Genomic DNA, 19,576 nt, shown 5'->3' on the forward strand with positions numbered 1-19,576 from the left:
GCCTTACATTGCTCATGTTGATGGCATTAGCCTTGGCCAAGAGAATCTCAGGAGCATCTGGCATGATATGGACTGTCAGCTTGTCCTTCTCCCAAGCTGAAGTGTATGCTTGCTGTAAGATACCAAATAAACAAATGAATGTTTGTGAACAACATGGCTGTTTATTTTTTGTGACACTACACCATACACTTGAACGTGCTGCACCTTGTTCATGATGTTGTTGTTGGCAGTAGCCAGAGCCATGTCCATGGAGTCCATCAGCTTGCTGAACTTGAAGTTGGATGGATGAGTGCGGTACTTGTTCTCACTTAAAATCTGACTGCCAACTTTAGCAGTCTCAACTCCAAGTGAACCAATAGGGACCCATCCAATACCTCTGACGTAGTTGTTCCAGTCAGACTTGTACTCACACTGAAAAAATAAAGACATGAGAATATGATGCATATTAGTTCTCAAGTTAAGATCAATGAGAAAGATTTCCTTAAATTCTTTGCACGAGTGTGTAAATGAACACACAATGCTGATTCAATGTGGCTGCATTTCAAACATAAAGCTGATAAAACTGTCACTGCTACTCACATCACTTGACTGGACATTCATGGTGCGACACAGCTGCAGGTGCATGTTGTCAGGCAGAAGGAAGTAGTTGTGAGGGATCTTTCTGTAACCGGCATAAGTCTGAACAGCAGAGGCCTGCTTGGCATGGGCCAGACTCATCATGTCTACAGGGCTGTGATACTTCAGCTTGGCCTTTTGGTAGTCCTTCTTGTAGTTCTTTTCGCTCTGCATTTTAGCTACTTCCATGTAGTGAACCAGCAGAGGATCATCTTGAAGGCTTCGGAAGCCAACATGGTGGCCTCTGGCTTTCTCGTAGTCTTTCTTGTATTGGACCTGAAAGAAAAAGGAAAAGGAGACTGTTTCTGCTACAAGAAAATAGTGTTGCATATATTCTGTGTTGGATATATTCTTGATTTACTTACATTGCTGGCGATATGTCTGCCTTGCTTGGCATGCAGGATAGAAATAGCATCAGGCTTCATATCATATCCCTTGGCAATATCTTGCAGCCACTTGTGTTTGTAGTGACTCTGTGGATAAACAGCAAAGTGTTAGATTAATGTTTTGTGAGCAGATGATGCTGATATACACTTGTCACTTCAAGCAGGTCATATTCCTTTGACTTGCATATTAGCAATTATATTGTGGTCTAACCTCGCTAAGTGACTGGGCATTGAATTTAGCCTGAAGGAACTCTGGGCTGTCAGCTGGTAGATGATAGGTATGCTTGAATTTCTCCCCAGAAGCTTTGTATGAAGCCTAGAGGGAAGGAAAGAAGAAGAGTAAAAAAGAAAAAGAAGAGTAAAACCTGTGAAGGTTCTTGTATGAGAAGTTTTGGTCCAATATGGATGCAACATTTCAAGAGATACAAAAGCACTGAAATTTCTGGAAAGTGAAGACATTCTTACGTTGTCCATTTGCTTCGTGTTGGTCAGAGCCAGAGCCATGTTCATGGCATCAGTCTTGCTTGTGAATTTGAGAGTACTGGGATGCTGGCGGTAGCCTCTTTCATCCAGCGCAGCTTTAGCAGCTCTGGCCTTCTCAACATCTATTGAACCAATAGGGACCCACCCTAATCCTCTAGAGTAGTTGTTGTAATCCGACTTGTAGACATTCTGTGGGTATATAGAGAAAAACACTTCTTATCTCAAAATTTGTGGAAGAGTTTACAATTGTCACTGTGCATATCGCTTCCTTACACCATAGTAACATATACTGTAGATGACAAGTGAAAACATACATCACTCTGAATGTCCATCATGGTGCGACACAGATGCAGGTGCATGTTGTCAGGCAGAAGGAAGTAGCTGTGAGGGATCTTTCTGTAACCAGCATAAGTCTGAACAGCAGAGGCCTGCTTGGCATGGGCCAGACTCATCATGTCTACAGGGCTGTGATACTTCAGCTTGGCCTTTTGGTAGTCCTTCTTGTAGTTCTTGTCACTCTGCATTTTAGCCACTTCCATGTAGTGAACCAGCAGAGGATCATCTTGAAGGCTTCGGAAACCAACATGGTGGCCTCTGGCCTTCTCATAAGCCAGCTTATACTTGTACTGTATAAAAGAAAAACATGGGGTATTAATTAAAACATTGAATTCAGTAGCATTGGAATAGTATTTTTATTAGCACATTCACAACTTACATTACTGGCAATGTCTCTGGAAGATTTTGCTGCAACAATAGGAATTGCATCTTCCTTCACATGATGTCCTTTGAGTAGATCTTGACGATGAGAATAGGTGTAGTAATTCTAAATAAAATGATCATCAGTGTTATCTTCCAAATTTAGTTACAATTCAGTTTCTATGTATGTTTTACAAGGCTGGAAAATACTAGATGAGAATCCACAACTGACCTGGCTGATGTTGACAGCATTGTATCTGGCTTGCATCAGTTCAGGAGCATCAGGAGGGAGATGGTAAGTGTGCATGAACTTCTCTCCACTGGCCTTATACTCTTTCTGCACAATTACAAGGAGGACACTGGTTTATGTCTATTCTGAAAAGGAGTTCAAGGACTAAAATCATGAGATTTATATTAGAGCAAATGAAGAACTTATTCTGTTTAGTCCTTCTCACCACATTCATGATCTTGGCATTGGCCTTGGCCAGCTCCATATTCATGGAGTCAGTGACACTGGTGAATTTGATGGTGTCAGGGTGTTGGCGGTACTTCTTCTCATCCAGAGCTGCTGCTGCCGCCTTGGCTTTTTCCACGTCCAGGGAACCAATGGGAACCCAGCCAATTCCCTTGACTGAGGTCTCATAATCCAGTTTATAGTTATACTGGAAAGTAAAAGAAGCAAGAAAGAAATGCAAAGTATCAGACCTGCGGAAACATCATCTTTTGGTCAGGACATAACATATTTAACTACATTATGACACAAAAGACTGTGAAACGAAAATGAAACTTACGTTACTGGAATTGTAGTTCATGGTGCGAGCAAGGTCCAGACTCATTGCCTCAGGCAGAAGACAGTAGTTATGGTGGTGCTGCTTGTACCCAGCCATAGTCTGAACAGCAGAGGCCTGCTTGGCATGGACCAGACTTATCATGTCCACTGGGCTGTGATACTTCAGCTTGACCTTGTGGTAGTCCTTCTTGTAGTTCTTATCACTCTGCATTTTGGCCACTTCCATGTAGTGAACCAGCAGAGGATCGTCCTGAAGGCTGCGGAAGCCAACGTGGTGGCCTCTGGCCTTCTCATAAGCCTTCTTATACTGGACCTAGAGGTTAAAGGGCATATAGCATCTCTACTTATTTAGCATTTAAAGAATTGTAAGAATTATATGATGCAACAAGACGTATGGTATAGGTAATCTGGTGCGAGGCATGTTAAAATGGAGCTTGAGCATGTTGAGATGATGGTTCAGTCTTGCAGGAAACTTACATTACTGATAGCATGTCTGGCAGCTTTGGCGGCAACAACAGGGATAGCATCAGGCTTCAGGTCATAACCTTTAGCAATCAACTCCTGCCAGGCAAGTTTGTAGTACTTCTGAAATGGCAGATACAGACAAAAACAACAATAAAAGATATGCAGACATTTTTGGGGACATTACACAGACTTATATTCATTTCCTGGAGACTTACCCTAATCATAACAATAATCACTACTGGCCTGACCCTAACACTTACCCTAACCTTAACCCCAGCATTCATCGTAAAATTGAATCATTTACATTATGGGGACTTGCGTTTTGTCCCCACAAAGAAGGCAAGTCCCAGCAATGTGACTGTGTAAACAGATTTGTGTCCCCACAATGTGAGGAATACAAGAGCTATATCGACAGTGTGCTTTGAGAAAATATTTGGTTAACAAAATTCAAAAAAGTTGATCTCTTTGTATTTTTACAATAATAACAAACTTCATTTGTATAGCACCTTTCACACAGGGATTGCAGCTCAACGTGCTTTACAAGAAAGAAATCAACTGCACCAAGTGAGTACTTTACGTAAAAAGGAGAGAATGGGCATAAAAACAGAGAAAAAAAATCATGTAAAATAAGATGGAGAATAAAACCCCCTTGATAATGATAATTCATGGCTTACCTGGCTCATGTTGTAGGCATTGCACTTGGCTTGGAGGAATTCAGGGACATCAGGAGGCAGAGAGTACTTCTGATGGATCTCCTCCAGACCTCTCTTGTAGAACAGCTGTAAGGCAAGATAGCAATAAGGGCAGGAGTCATATGTGTCATACTTTTATCAATTTACAGATAAAAACAATCTTTTCAAAAGTAAAAAATAGCAAGGCTTTTTACTGCAGAATTAACTGTGAGAGTGACAGTAGACTCACATCACTCCTCTGAAGCTGGTTGACTTTGGCCTGCATCATGATGGGGTGGTCGTCAATAGAGGTGAAGGGGATTGTATCTGGGTGTTGTCTGTATTTTTTCTGTAGGAAATGAGTACATTAACATGTTATGTGGCACACCCTGCCAACTATCAAGTATGTTTGTAAAGAGGGGGAGAAGTGTGTCAGAAAGACCAGAGCGATGCTGTTGCACTCATACCTCACTAAGGATGGCAGCCGCATTCTTATTCTTTTCCACATCCAAGGAGCCAAAGGTGATCCATGGCGAACCCTTGGTATAGGTGTTGTAGTCTGACTTGTACTCATTCTGTGATGCAGAAAAACAAAACAAATTCATATGCTGTCACTGAAAACATAATTAATCTGATAATGACCATGCAAGTACATGTTTCATATTGTGATTAAAAGCAAAAACCAAACTGTCCTCAATAACAGGTTGCTCTTATGTCTCTGCTTACATCACTCTGGATGATGTTGGCTTTCTTGGCCAAGTCCAACAGCACACTGTCGGGGGGAAGGAAGAAGTTGGTGCTGATGCTCCTGTACCCAGCCATGCTGGAAATTGCCTGGGACTTCTTGGCCAAGGTGACTGACATCATATCCAGTGGAGTGTGGTACTTGGTCTTAATCTTTTCATAGTCCTTTTTATACTCACGCTGTGGAGAAGAAGAGATCGTTCAAGAGTGCTCTCTCACCTCAGCTCTGCTGAATTAATGTTAAGGGAAATGTAGCTAATTTAGTCCTCCGACAAACTAATGACTTACATCACTCTGGATTTTGGCCACGTGAACAGAGTGCAAGATCTTGGGATCGTCATTAATGCTGAGGGCTCCAACCATCTGTCCCTTGTTCTTCTCATACTCCTTCTTATATTTAACCTGCAGAGAAGACCAAGAGGTGATTAATTGAATAATGGAAAAATACTGAAAAAATACTCAAGTCATGAAGGCTGATATTGTAGCATACTTACATCACTGGCAATGTTGGTGTGAGCACGGGCGGCAAGGATCGAGATAGTGTCGCCCTTGATCTCGTACTTTTTGGCTTTAGATTTCTCCCAATCGTACTTATAACAGTTCTGCAAAGAGAGAATTGTGGCATTCAGGAAATGAAAAATGTATACCAACAGCCGACAGCAATTAAATTTCAGTGATGGCTACAAATGAAGCGTATAGTATTTCCTTACCTCACTTAGGTTAAAAGCGTTCACTCTGGACTGGATGAAGAAGGGATAGTCTGGGGGGAGATTAGACTTGACCTTTGTTTCCTCATACTTCGCCTTGTAGTTCAACTGCAAAGAGAGCAATGTGATTAAATAATGTTTTATTCAAAAAACCTCTGAATTTCCTTCTCTGTTCATAGGGCACTGCTCATTGTACACGTAATGTCAAGGTGAGACGGAAGATCAGATAACATGTTATTTGATTTTCTGCCACTTGAGGGCAGCAGTGTATTTGCTGGAGTCCATCTGAAACATACTGACTGTCCCTGTCCCTGCCTCCCCAGCCCCTCTCTGATCACAGGGTTTATTCTGGGCCAACTGAATGCTTGTTGCTATTTATACTACAGAGAGATGGCTCTCCAGTTTCCATGGTGCCCACAGAAAGACAGCTGGGCTACGTGGATGATTGGGCACATTTTAAGGTGATCTCCATATCTAGGAGAATTTGATATAGAGTGTTAGCTGCTGATTCTAGTAATTTCAGTCAAAAACTGGAAGACATAAAAACTGATTATGTTCACAACAACCATGTATGAATCACTTGATTTATAAGAGCGTATATATCGTAAGAGTTAAAATGATGGCAACACTGATGTGTAATATTACAGCAGCTTCCAGAGCTGGTCCAAAGAGAGGTCATGAGATTCTAATGTATTTTGAATCAGTACTAAGAGGTGATCCATGCAGTCATACATACGTCACTTAGCTGTTTGGCGTTGATGGCGGCTTGAACCAGAACTGGTGAATCGACCACTTGCGTAAACTTCACTTTGTCTGGGTGTTGCCGGTAAGTTTTCTGCAAACCATGAAAGAGAAATATTTAGCGACATAAAAAAGCATACTGAAAAAAGAGAACTGAGAATCTGTTTTACTGTAAAGAAGTATTATATTAGAAAATACTACTCACATCGCTGCACTGCTGAAGCTTCTTCACAGCTTCGTATTCAGGCGTAATCGTTTGAGGGAAGAAGCATCTTGTTTTTATGTCTTCATACTCAGCTTTGTACATTTGCTGCATGATAAAACATGTAATTGTGAGGAAAGATATTGTGAAGTATACAATAACTTATTACAACGGTGACTTCGTTTGAGAAAAGAAAAGGAAAATGCATTTTCATTCACCTCATTCTTCATTTCCTCCACTTTCTGGCAGTGAAGCATATAGAGATCTTCATAGCTGCCGATGTAGTGGCCTTTCACCTCACTGTCATACTTATCTTTGTAATGTGCCTAAAAAAGGAAACAGAAATGTGTGTATTTATAAGAAAGCAAAACAATGACATCATCAGTTTATGATAAAAGACAAGCCATAGATTCTTCTCACGTCGGTGAACTGTTTGAGTACAGAGTCCATCTGAAACTTGGGCGTGTCACAGTAGTTGATGCTGAAACCCCTGGATTTTTCATAGTTGGCCTTATACACTTTCTGCAAAGAAGAAACAAAACAAACAATGGGCAGAAGGAACAAATAAATTACGACTCTTGATGAAACACTCAATAATGCATGAAGAGCTAAGCAAATCATCTGTCCACATGGTGCATGAAGTGGATGCCAAACTCACTGGCTAACTGTAAGACTTGTAACTTAATTCCATGAAACTTTTTTGGGCATCAACCAACTCATTGTATGCATGTGGGTGCTGCAAAAGACTTCCAGATGGTTTTTATTCAGCACTACTAATATGACAATCCCCTTAGAGGAGCTTCGTCAGACACTCGAAACAACACCTAAATCATTTCAACAGGCACCTCATTTTTTTAGTTAGCAGTCTAACAAGAGTCGTTGTCAAATTCGTGTGAGCAACATCTCTGTCTACACACAAAACAGGCATGATGACCTGTAATGCTAGACTGGTATGGTACTACTGCATCACTTTTTAAAGAATGTCTCATTTGCTTCCCCAAAAATACCATCTATCATTTTTCATAAACCCATCTATGCCAGAAAATGTCTTTCTATGTTGTGTTCAGACACCTACATCACTGAGGATGGTGCCAGCGTATCTGAGCTGTCTGAGGAGAGGATTCTCTGTGGCGGGGAGCGTGTTGTAGTCAGACTGCGCTTTGTTTTTCTCGTATTCCTTCTTGTATTGGACCTGAAAACCAGAAACATGGAGAACAGCGTTAGCAACAAGAAAAAAAGTGTGTTGATGAGGGTTATTGACATGGTTGATAAACTGACTCATATAACATAACATTGGTACATTCAGTCACGGTGGAAGAACACGCGTGTCGTTATCGTTTCCTAAGATGACGCATGTTTGCATTGTGTGTGAATGTGTGGGTGGCTATGAGGTATACAGTAGCTGAATAGCCTCTTCACGTAGTCTGATCTGTTGTTATGGGGAATAGTGACACAGTTTGTGGAGTGAGATTGAACCAAATGTAGATCTCTCAGTCATGTTGTGGATGTGTGGGCACAAAACAGTGTGATCGCTGCGTCAGAGTGGACTCAGTGTGTTGACTCACACTCTGCTCTGAGACACAGGTCAACTCTCTGTCGTGTCTTCCACATGAGATAGGACCTATAAAAATACTCCGATACCTTTGTGTTGAGTGTGCTTTTGTGCGCTTACCTCACTGACAGCAATACGAGCCTTCTTGTTTGTGTCATAAACGGGCGTGTCTGTTTGCATGAAATAAATTTGGTCTTTTATGTTCTCATAATCTTGCGTGTATTTTCTCTGAAAAGAGAAGGGATTGACAGTTAGATACAGAGGAATGACAAACTGATGGCAATCTGAATATAGTGCTCCTTATTAAGAAGTGAGCTCTGACATTGCTCAAGTTGTCCATCGCCACCCTGGCAGTGGCCACGTCGAAGTATGGCGTCTCACACCACTGACCCTTCACATTTTTATTGTAATCTTCCTTGTACTTAAGCTGTGGAAAACAAAGAACAATCAACATTAGGAGACGTATTTTTCATTTGAAAGTTCTTCCTCTAGGATTTATTAGATATCATCATATTCCATTTGATAAAAGACAAGGAATGACTGTAATCCCTGTGAATTCATCCTATTATTGGCTGTTCTCGTCTTTCTTAGTATGGCCAGTAATATCAGAGAGCAGCTGGCCACTTATTCCTGGCAATGGCTTAGTGTTAGTGGGTCTCTGAGGGCCCTGTTTCTGTGTGGGTACACTGTGCAAAGTGCAAATTGAGCCTCTAAAATAAGAGCAATAGGCATTTATCATTCTCCTCTGCCAGTATGGTACAATATTAGCTGAGCCTTACAAGAAGATAATCTGGGCTTTTGTCTCCAAAAACTGGCTAACTCAAGTTAAGAGTAGTTGATGTGTCTGACAATATTGAGTACACTTGTACATGTGTTTGAAAGGCAGTTTAAAATGGTCCTGCTTACATCGCTGCGCTGATGTGCCACTCTCTTGGCCAGCTCCACTTCGGGAGGATCAGCCAAGGAGGTGTACTTGGCCTTGCGCTCATCATGACCCTTCTTGTAGTGAACCTGCGGGGGGCACACACAGCAGGAGTTGAAATTTACAGAGGTGGATAATTCTTCAACGTCAATAGCTGACCTTAGTGGACCATCTGCCTCAGACAGATAGTATCTGCATTGACTTTCCTACATCAGCAGAAAAGGTTACACACAATTGTGTTCATGGGGGAGGGACAAAATGACCACTTTAATTGCTTGCAATGTGAGAGGAAATTGCTACATATGATATATCAGACTCAGCACAAACAAATGGACCCTGAAATGAAAACTAAAGGCTGAGAAAATGTGCTTGCCTGTGTTGGTGGATTCTGAATGGCAATGTGCGAGCAAATATAAATACATATATATACTCTCTCTCTCTCACACACTCACACTCACACACACACACACACACACACACACACACACACACACACACACACACACACACACACACACACACACACCCTATACACAGAACTAAGAGCATTTTTCCAGAAAAATATGATGTCATAATACTGTGACAAGCTCTAAAACTACACACAGGTCCAAAATAAGAATGACGCACAGAATGTACTTTCACTGAAAACTGCATATTGACAGCAAACTCAACTTACATCACTGAGGACCTCCTGAGCTTTCACCACCCTGCGAAGCTCAGGGCTGTCGCTGTAAGGGTAGAACATCGTCTTGTCTTCATCCCAGGCCTCAGTGTAAAGTTTCTGAACAAGGTGTGAAGTCATATATTAAACTTCTGTTACTATGAAAACATACAATCTGATGTTTTTCTAATGACCCAAAATACAGTGTCTCAGTGCCACATTGTGTTTACTTTGCTGTAGTTAGCAGCATTCTTCACAGCCAGGACCAGCTCAGGAGCATCAGGAGGCAGCAGATACCTGTCCTTAGTCTCATCCCATTTCTGCCTGTACAAGACCTATAAGAGATAAGCAACACTATTCATGTTAAACACTCCTGATTTTCTCCCCCCAAATATTGATATATTGTAAGAAGTTCAGGTCGCTCACCTTGCTGATCAGTTGAGATACATGCTTGACGTGGGTGACCTCTCTGGCCTCCCCATCATACATGCTTGTCGTCCGAGCCTTATTTCCCTCCATGCGGTATTTTACCTGATGGTGACACATGGAATTTCATATTATTATTTATTACTATGACTAGCAAGATCATATCAAGTCAAATTTTTTTCTGTCATAATTTTACTCAAAGACAAAAAAAAACATGAATTTGTTCAGCAGCTCTGCTCCAGAGTAGTTTCATTTAGTCATTTCACAAGCAGGATTCAAACCAGCAATCGCCCAGACCAAGAACCTTCCAACCCTCTTCTTTGAACTTTAGACAACATGATTGGTCGTCCTCAGCAGTACCTCGCTGAGCTGCTCCTGAGCCTTCCTGATGCGAATCATTTCAGGGGTGTCAGTGACGATAGCAGGAGATTTCCCTCTGGACATGTCATAAGCTTGCCGGTACTTGTTCTGTCAAGAAGTACAACAATCATCAGAAACACTGCAGTGAAAAATCACTGTAGGTTAAGTAAAACTTAAATACAGTAACTGACAAATTATTAAAATGAAAGGGGCTTATCTGATTTTTCAAATACCACACACTGGTAAAGCCTACTGGGGCCTAAAGTTAAGCATTGACTTCAAACTCAAACGCGTTGCTTACATGGCTGAACTGCTCCAGCATCTTCTGGCTGTGGGCCAGGTATGGAGTCATGAACTTGGAAGTATCCACCTTGACCTTCTTCCTCACTTTCCTGGTGGGCAAGCCAGACTGGAGGAGGACAGAGGGAAGTACAGTTAACTATCGAATGAACAAAAGGGCCTAGGCACCTTGACTACAGGAAATATATTGGCCAGGATGTAAACCTTAAAATTACATCCTCTTACAACAGGGCTGTCATCAAAGACAAGGAGGGTATTTCAACAAAAGAAGTTATGTGTTTCTAAGGTAAGGTATTCTAACACAAAGCTGATGTTTAAATAGTCTGATCTTGTCAAGATGAAGAGAAAATGACTTATCAAACTCATATTAATTTGTATGAGTTTGTCTAATACCACTTACCTTCAGCAACGGAAGAGACTCAAGTCAACACAAAGGGATATAAATAACTCAGTAAAAGATTCTACATGGATCTCAGGTAGTTAAGACAATGGCATGATGACAGACTGAGGTGTCACTGGATGAAGGGTGACTGAAGGAAAAGCGAAAGCAACACAAGTAAAGAGGAAGCTCTGAATATACAGTAACAGCTACAGTATCTATGAGCTGCTCACGCTGCGTGCAATGCCAGGCTCAGCAACATGTGTGAGGGTTACATTATCTTGTCTGCTGCGGAGTAAAGCCAAGAGGAACTACATTAAAAGAAACAATTAACTGCCCAAAAAGCAGCCATTTCTTCTTGGCAGACAGATTAAATTGCAGGATTGGTAAAAAAAAAATAAAAATAAAAATAAAAATAAAAGCAATAATAATTAATAGGGAATTGCTGAAAAAAAGTTAATGTTCATGCACCTGCAAGACGCTTTAATTCAATGAATTAACCAGGCAGCAGAATATCCATACAGCATGCAGACAAGGAGGGGAATAAACCATTGTCAAGACAACGGAGGGGTGTCCTGTACTGTTTGACAGACCCTTGGGAGGAGGTGCTTTACCTGAAAGAACTGAGTCTTTTGCTCAGAGACAGTCATCGTTGAAATCTGCTCAACATATTACAAATATAGGACACACTCTGGGGTTTTAAAACTGCCAGAACAAGTTATGGGAGAAACAGCACAGTAATTTTATTGGATTGAGGATGATTTTTCCACAGCTCTGGTGCCCATCAATTACTGCCACTGACACTAGCAGTGGGAAATCACTCTACACTGCATCACATTAGTAGCTGCATTGTCAAATGCCCTCAAACAGCCCATCAACTGCTTAAAAGCAGAGCGCATGGTCACAGGGGATCTTTGTCCTAACCTGTAATAAACTGATTCCTTCTCCTCTCAAATAGTGTCAGTGAAATCCTCAGAGGTGAATGTACAGTAACTGCGAATGCAGTCTAATTAATCTTCAGAGGAAAGAGAAGCATTGATTCTCTGTGTTATGTGAGCCTGACTGCTCTTTGACCGAGTCTATAAACACCAGGCACTCAGATGACAATAATTCTATCCTTGTTTTATTAATTCATAGACCACTGTGACTGTTATCGGTTGCTACAGCACAGAGCAGTACACAGACTGTTTAGACAGCTTTATAATCTCCATGTCTGTTCACACATGGCTCTCGTGGGTTTAGTGGACCAGCTCACCCAAATTCTAACATTTTCTCACTTACAGTACTTCCAGTAATATCCAGCCATGCAGACAGGTTGACAGTCTGTCTCTAAGTTTTCTGCCTTCACTCCAACATAGTGATATATTTATTTATTTATGTTAATGACTCACTATGAGCATATCCATCTGGCCTGATAACCAAAAGTTTCTGCATGGTTAGATAACACTTGAAGGAGGAAAGAGAAAACACGTTTTGTTGTAATTTGGGACAAACCATCCATGTAAGGGGAAAACATCCTGTTCTCCAGTCAAGTACCTCAGACTACAGTAACTGACAGCATTCCCACACACTGCTGCTGTTCCATGAATAGGCCGTCTAACTTACAGCCTGCCTGAATTACACTTCCCTATACTTAGGAAGCATCACGGTGAAACACTCACAGTGACATAAGTTTGGACATATTGAGACTGGTGGCTTTGGAAAATCTACCAGAAATCTATAAATAACCAGAGCTGAGGGAAAGAACATCTCAATCATTTTGATCAACATTCGTAAGAGGCTTCAATATCTGGATCTATCAGACAGGAGAGCACCATAGGTGTAGATGAAACACTCAACCACCATATTACACATCCTTACAAAGTACTGCAAGAACAACTGCTCTACCGCCCATCGGACAGTTTTTCCATGCGTTCACCTCTCCTAAGCAAATTTCTAGCACAGTGACGTTAACACGCTCCAGGCTGACGGAGTGTGATTTACAGCGCAGTGGCTCGTTTCATTTGCTCTCTCTCTTTCTCTCTCTCTCTCTCCACTCCATCTCTCTGCCAATGTGCCGTAGATATCCACTTCTAAATTTGTCTGAATGCCAGACAGAGAACTCTGCACTCTCCACCCCTTAATGACCTGAGGATTAAATCATTTTTGAAGTTAAAGTGAAGAAAATACTCATGGTCATGGCTGATGATGTAGACTATTGCCAAATAAAACTCCCAAAAACTGTATTGCGTCTTTAACGATATGCATGTATGACCTCAACAGCACTATGTTTCTCCCCATTCTGTAGATTAAATAAGAAGCCATCTTACTGTTTACTCGAAACATTGCAACTTTTCTCCACAGTGTAGATGAAAGTGCGTGTGAAATCAGAGTGTATTGACTTTGTCCATCCGTCTCTCCCACCTCCCAAAAGATTTACATCTTTGCAGTAAAGATGGTAAATCTATTTAAAACAGTTGATACATTATATGGGAGTTAAACGATAACTTGCTTGCTTAGCATGGTTAGGTTACAGTCAAACACAATCATTCAGACTCCCCTATAAGATATCAGCAATATTAAATATGAACAAATACAAGACTAACTTTAACCCTATTTCACCAGGAAATATGGGATTAACTTGTTAGCCTTCTGTTTTCACTCTTCCATTGGACACTGATGTGGAGACCTTCAGCAACACATTAACTTGTACACATGCACTCTAAATGTAGCATGAAAACATCCTGAAATCTTGAAAATATGAAGTTGAATCTGATCTGGAGACAAATGTGACTCGAGATTTATGACCGGTGTGAAATGTGATGAAGAAATTCAATAGGACATTTGAAACAAAAGGCAAAATGGTAACTTCCAGAAACTGGCACAGTCCCAAATTGTATGTAATCCAGTCTTGCACAATCTATGCTGCATAGGAAGGATACCACTGTATTTTGGGTACCATTACAACATTACAAAAAGTTGTCATCAATAAGTTAGATATGTTAGAGATAGCTGATGGCCTGCTGTAAAAATACAATTAAATGAATGTTGTAAAGTCATCTGCAGGAGTCTGGGAAAACAAATTATCTTGTAGAGTCCATATATAATGTTGTGTGGCTGTCTGCCATAAGGTAAGGCCTTTGGAAAAGGGGTCTGTACTGGGAAAATATTGTACAGTTTGAAATGTCTTGATATATAGTTGGCTGTAAAGGGTAATCCAGGACTGAAAACCCATCAGAAGGTGTCCATCTGAAACAGGATCCTCCAGCACACATGGATGACTGCTTCCCTGAACTGCTGACTGGAGGGGGGTCACTAACTTAACTATTCATAGGGCCTGCCACTGGATCTGCAGATCCCATAGATAATCTCAATCTCCTGAATCAAATTAAATCATATGTCAGGTCTGAATCATATTTAGGCTGGAATCAACAAAAAATAATTACGCATAGTAATAAAAATGAGGGAAAAAGTTTTGCATTTTACGATTTAAGTGCATGATCCAGTGAGACGACGTCCACTTACCTCTTCCACAATCTCCTCCTCCTCCTCCTCGTACTCCTCATATTCCTCCACAATTTCCGTCATTGTGGGACGGTTTCAGAGGTTCTACACAAAACACAGATGACATTTTCAGGCATTCCTTATTTAAACGAACAAGGTTTGGCCTGATGAGATGAAAGCATATCTAATGGGGCAGCACAGAACATGAAGGTGTGGCAGAGTTAACTTCAGTGTTCTATCAGTAGCATCAAATCACAACTTCAAAGAGCATCCTGGGGACCAGTGACATTTAAGGATGCTGCCAGCTATCCTCTGATGTGCCCAATCACCCTATTAAGAATTAGGAATAATAAAGAGCAAACACATTCTAGAAAAACATGTTGATGTTCAACCAATGTGCATGCCATACCAGCAAAAGACCGAAGTATTTCCTGACAGTAAGGAAGCCTCACTTGCCATCCACTAGGGCCTCAAACTGATAGTCCAACTTTGTGATTTGCCCCGATCCTAAACAAAGTAATAAAAATGTGTGACACGCCTCAAAAACTGTGCAACAAGTGTAAACCAAGAATTAGACAAGGGAGAACTGCAGATTAGGAAGGTGAGAAGACGCTGAGTGGATTATAACAGGCCTCTGCCTTTGAATGTATGACAGCCACCCCTCCTCCCTCACTCGCCACAACACAGCTCACAGAACTGTGCCTCCTGGCTGAAGGCTGGCGACAGCTGCCCAACAGTGTTTCAGCTATTTGACATGTAAGCCAATGCCACAGCCTGATTGGCTGACTCTGTTTAGCAAATGGAGATGCAATGCCTTCTGAGGCTGCAGGTTAAATATAGGATGGCATACTAAATACCTTTTTTTAGCACGATTGCACTCTCTTTAAATGAAAACATAACTTTCTCTGTAAAACTACATGAGAAATAAGTGGAACAGCTGAGGCAGAGGGACAAAATAGTCAGACAGGTGCTGAGATTTTGGAAAGAGGACAAAATGGCCAGACTGCTGCTGAAATTTCAGATAGATCCAAAGGTAGGCCTGGCCTGATCTTGCTTGAGTCCTGCAGTTCTGGATTGTTTGGTTACTCCTTCAATGTCCAGCAGAGCCTTCACACTCCTTATTCCCCAATCAGCTGTCCTCCTGGATCCACATGGCAGCAGGATGGAAATGATGGAGGTCCGAGCAGATGGAAAGCTCTGCAGGGTGTAGAAAATCTAAATATTTGTGCTTTTTCTCCCTGTCTTTGCTTACCAGTTATATTAAAGTTTAATGGTCTCCCAAGCCGCCAAAGCCTCCCCAGCTTCCCTCCAGAGAAACGCTGGGCAACAGCACACAGCTGCGGTTTCTACCCAGGTTATCATGTGGCCAACAGAGCCAATCACAGGCCAGTGCTCTCAGGTTTCAAAATCTAAATATACCTAAGTGATCCTTTCAGAAAAGAGCACCTGTTGAGGCTAATGCATCAGCGGTACAGTTATGAGGAAGGCAGTGGGGCACGGGTGGTGGGGGTCTCAAGAAAACAAGAGTAAATTCCAACTACAACAGGATCAATCTGTGTGAACGGATGTGCGTTGGTTGCGATGATGACCAATGCTGCCGTTTTTTCTGAAGGGTTTGGGAATGGGTCTGACCATGAGGAAGGATATGAGTGCTAGCCTGCGAGGAGAAGGCTAGCTGAAGGCCTGGGAGGGCTCTGTCTGCCAGATCTGTTGAGGTCATTTGTTAGCTGACCCTGAGCTTGCTAGGTCCTGTCAAGAATCAGGTCAGCATCAAATTCAGGACCTGTGGGACAGAAAACAAGAAAAAAGTACATGCCCTCATTTATATGGGCCACAACTTAATAGTTACTAATATAACAATTGTGACTGTATCTGAAAAAAATCACATAAATCACCAATGCCCATTGGATGAAGGAAAATGCCTGTAAACAAATAATGACAAGTCTCGACATTTGCTTTGGAATGAGGATTGAGGACATCTGAAATGACACCTTTTACTGTACTATATTTTGTAAAGTTTTTAGCTTCACAGCGGTAATGACAATTCAATTCAACTGTCCCCTTGTATCTTACCAAAGCCATAAAAGAATATGAGCCGGTCAGCTATAGATGCAGTCCTATATATATGCAGTACATGTGATTAAATAGACTAGAGAAATTCCATTCAACCTCTCACATCACAAGTGGTAGACACCACGGTAAAAAAAAAGCTCATTTTAAACATTTTCAAAGTGGTAGAGTGGACTGCTTCTCGAGCACTGCATGATCTGAATGCATTAAAAGTATCTGATTTAAAAATGAAAATATAATGAGTGTTGTGTTTGACAGCACACGGCACGATGTTGAGGTCCTCTGGCAGCTATGATTTAAATCAACAGCAACTTCTGAATGAAATCAAGAGGCAAATGACAAACTCTGCACACACAGATACAGTGACATGGGACTTCAGACAAAGAATTAAAATGTACCATATGTACATTTCCTCTCTTCAAATGATGTGCCTCTGTCCTCTCTGGTATGCAATATCTTTGCTGTCACTCTTTGTGCCATCTTTGTCCCTCGGGTGCTACCCGAGGGACAAAGATGGACAGCAGCAGCTGTCTCTCTCCCTCTGGAGATCGGTAAAGACCCTGCATTCTGTGATGCACTGGACGACGGCTGCTTGGTCCTCATTAGCAACATCACTGCAGTTTAGATCTCACCTAATTTACATAACTGGAGGAGTAGTTATGTTTTAAAGGATGAGTAAAAGAAATACAGAAAATATGATCTGAGAGTGGACAGGGGTTTACACAGCGCATCAACATTTATCAACACAGGTGTGCAATGTTTGACATTAAGGTGTCAGTTTGGGGTTATCTGTCTTGAAAATCTGCTTCCACAGAAATATAATAGGGAGGAATAATAATTCGTTAGTTGAATCAGCATTGAATAAACTATAAAATAAAATAAACTTGCACAGCAACACGTTCTTCCAGAAACAATGCCCTGATTACTCTGGATTATCCACACCTCACAGTCAGCTGTCGTCACTGGAATTACTTTCTACTCTGATTCCCTTTCCTGGCTCGTTAGGTGGCTTACACTCAGTAAAAGAGAGGCTGTTTCTTAAGAGATGTTGCTGTCAATTTAAAACCGCAATTTACAATGCCACAAATGAAATTGTTTTTACCTCAAAAGAGTAGAATATCTCAAAAGAGCATGGTAGGATTGACTGCTGAACACGATGGATATACTAAGATATCACCAAGTGAACCGACCGTTCAAGCAATAGTTTGGGTGCATTAAATTTGAAGCTCAGACAGGCTTTTAATGGTCGTAGCAGTCAAAAGGATTACATCCCAATGCCAAGGGCACCCGAGGAGGGGGCTACATGATGCTTAGTCACTGGAAAAAATTACTGATGACCACTGAGACCAGAACAGCTGCAGGACAGACAACAACAACAAACTCTGCCAAATGCCAATCCTGGCCACCAACACTTTGGACAAAAATATAAGGAATTCTAGCAAGGTAAGAGGCCTAAACTGAAACTGATTGGTCAGTCATAGAATGGCTTGCAGGACAGGACCGGTTGTTTAATAAGGCAGATTTCCAGACAAACACAAACATCTGCCCTGACCTTTCTGGCTTTATAAGAAGCAAGTGATGTCTTGGGTTAGTAAGCAAGAGGTGGACTGACTGACTGAGTGATCAAATGACTAAAATGTCTATTATCACTTCTGGATTTGGACAAATAGTTTGGCTAAACTGTCTGAATCATTACTCCGTTTCATTGCTCTCAACATAAAACAGTATGTCAACTTAAGCACTCAACTCTCCAATCACATCTTTGGTGATAAAAGTATGACACTTCCCTGTCCTGTACTCGGTGGCAAATGAATACATGCTCAGTATTTCACTGAATTACTGTAAACACAAACTCACCTGGAGTTTGACTTACCTGCTACAATACCTGAAACTTTTGGTCATACTGAAACCAAGACTGACTGATGGTTATTCACAGATCATAACGGAAAGGCCAATAACACCAGTCAGATGACGTTTCAGTTCTACATGAACCATCATCAGATTAACTTGACTACTGTGTGAGCTTTAGGAACAATGACATAATGGACATATCTATTCAGACATGCACATTAATTAATGAAGCACCAATTTCAAAATTAGATAAAATACTTCCAACACAAGGTCCACATTTCTGGTGCTTTCAGACACATCTTGTGGTCTTTTCTCATTAGCAGATGGAGTTTGTGCCGTTACTAAAATATCAAGTGTTGGTGTCCATTAATTTATATCTCCACCTTTGTCAATAAGTTCCATTGTTCAGTTCCTTATGCCCTTTAAGCAAAATCAGTAAAGAGTATGAAACTACTAAAATGAACCACGTGTAGGACTTGGTTGGAAGATGTTGGGCCGGTTGTCATATCAAAATGGACAAAAGTAGTAAATCATGATGAGAAGATAATCACAATACCATAGCATGAGAACGTGTGTCATAGTGTTACTGTGCTTTATACACCATAAAGGACAAATTCAAAAATAATGGTAGAGCTATTTGCTGATTTTGTAAAAAGCAACTTCCTTATAGTTACATTACCACGACAACAGATCTGAGGAGTCAAATTTGGAGTCAAGCCTATCAACTGGGTGAGACTTTTTGTTCAAGTGAGAGACCTACTCTGCAGACCTTACTATTCTCCTGCTGTCTTCTTCTCTTAACCCCTCACTGCTCACAGTTTGGACCTGGCCTCTTCTTCTCTCCCTGAATCCCTCGCTCGCTCTCTCTCTCTCTCTCTCTCGTCTCTACTCCTGTGGCTGCTCGTCATGCTCCCTGAAAAGAATCAGGGACCATGAGCTCATGTGACATGTTCTGGTCATAAAGGACTAAAAAAAGAATACCTGAAGTGACAAACACAAAGAGAAAGGGAAATCACACAGAACAATCTAGTGCATCCCTTGAAAGAAACACTCATTCATGACACTCTGCAAA

The 19,576-nt window shown here is 41.3% G+C and overlaps 1 protein-coding gene across 1 annotated transcript in view; it reads right to left on the bottom strand.

Moving 5' to 3' along the window:
- neb (nebulin) overlaps nt 1–14,683 on the bottom strand; it is a 58,711-nt gene extending 44,028 nt beyond the window's left edge. Inside the window, exons 1-34 of the mRNA XM_070976525.1 lie at nt 14,605–14,683; nt 11,715–11,759; nt 10,723–10,830; nt 10,422–10,529; nt 10,062–10,166; nt 9,866–9,970; nt 9,651–9,755; nt 8,959–9,063; nt 8,375–8,479; nt 8,173–8,280; nt 7,576–7,692; nt 6,921–7,022; nt 6,719–6,826; nt 6,504–6,608; nt 6,294–6,392; nt 5,561–5,665; nt 5,345–5,452; nt 5,139–5,252; nt 4,833–5,030; nt 4,574–4,681; nt 4,357–4,455; nt 4,110–4,214; nt 3,448–3,555; nt 2,972–3,283; nt 2,636–2,842; nt 2,413–2,517; nt 2,200–2,307; nt 1,799–2,110; nt 1,467–1,673; nt 1,213–1,317; nt 981–1,088; nt 580–891; nt 205–411; nt 8–112 (exon numbers count right to left, since the gene is read on the bottom strand). Of these exons, the coding sequence (XP_070832626.1) occupies nt 8–112; nt 205–411; nt 580–891; nt 981–1,088; nt 1,213–1,317; nt 1,467–1,673; nt 1,799–2,110; nt 2,200–2,307; nt 2,413–2,517; nt 2,636–2,842; nt 2,972–3,283; nt 3,448–3,555; nt 4,110–4,214; nt 4,357–4,455; nt 4,574–4,681; nt 4,833–5,030; nt 5,139–5,252; nt 5,345–5,452; nt 5,561–5,665; nt 6,294–6,392; nt 6,504–6,608; nt 6,719–6,826; nt 6,921–7,022; nt 7,576–7,692; nt 8,173–8,280; nt 8,375–8,479; nt 8,959–9,063; nt 9,651–9,755; nt 9,866–9,970; nt 10,062–10,166; nt 10,422–10,529; nt 10,723–10,830; nt 11,715–11,759; nt 14,605–14,667 (4,521 nt within the window). The 5' untranslated portion in view covers nt 14,668–14,683. The remainder of the gene's footprint in view (nt 1–7; nt 113–204; nt 412–579; nt 892–980; nt 1,089–1,212; nt 1,318–1,466; nt 1,674–1,798; nt 2,111–2,199; nt 2,308–2,412; nt 2,518–2,635; nt 2,843–2,971; nt 3,284–3,447; nt 3,556–4,109; nt 4,215–4,356; nt 4,456–4,573; nt 4,682–4,832; nt 5,031–5,138; nt 5,253–5,344; nt 5,453–5,560; nt 5,666–6,293; nt 6,393–6,503; nt 6,609–6,718; nt 6,827–6,920; nt 7,023–7,575; nt 7,693–8,172; nt 8,281–8,374; nt 8,480–8,958; nt 9,064–9,650; nt 9,756–9,865; nt 9,971–10,061; nt 10,167–10,421; nt 10,530–10,722; nt 10,831–11,714; nt 11,760–14,604) is intronic.
- Between the last annotated feature and the right edge of the window lie 4,893 nt (nt 14,684–19,576).

Source organism: Chaetodon trifascialis, chromosome 12 (genome assembly GCF_039877785.1).
Source record: "Chaetodon trifascialis isolate fChaTrf1 chromosome 12, fChaTrf1.hap1, whole genome shotgun sequence".
NCBI lineage: Eukaryota > Metazoa > Chordata > Actinopteri > Chaetodontiformes > Chaetodontidae > Chaetodon > Chaetodon trifascialis.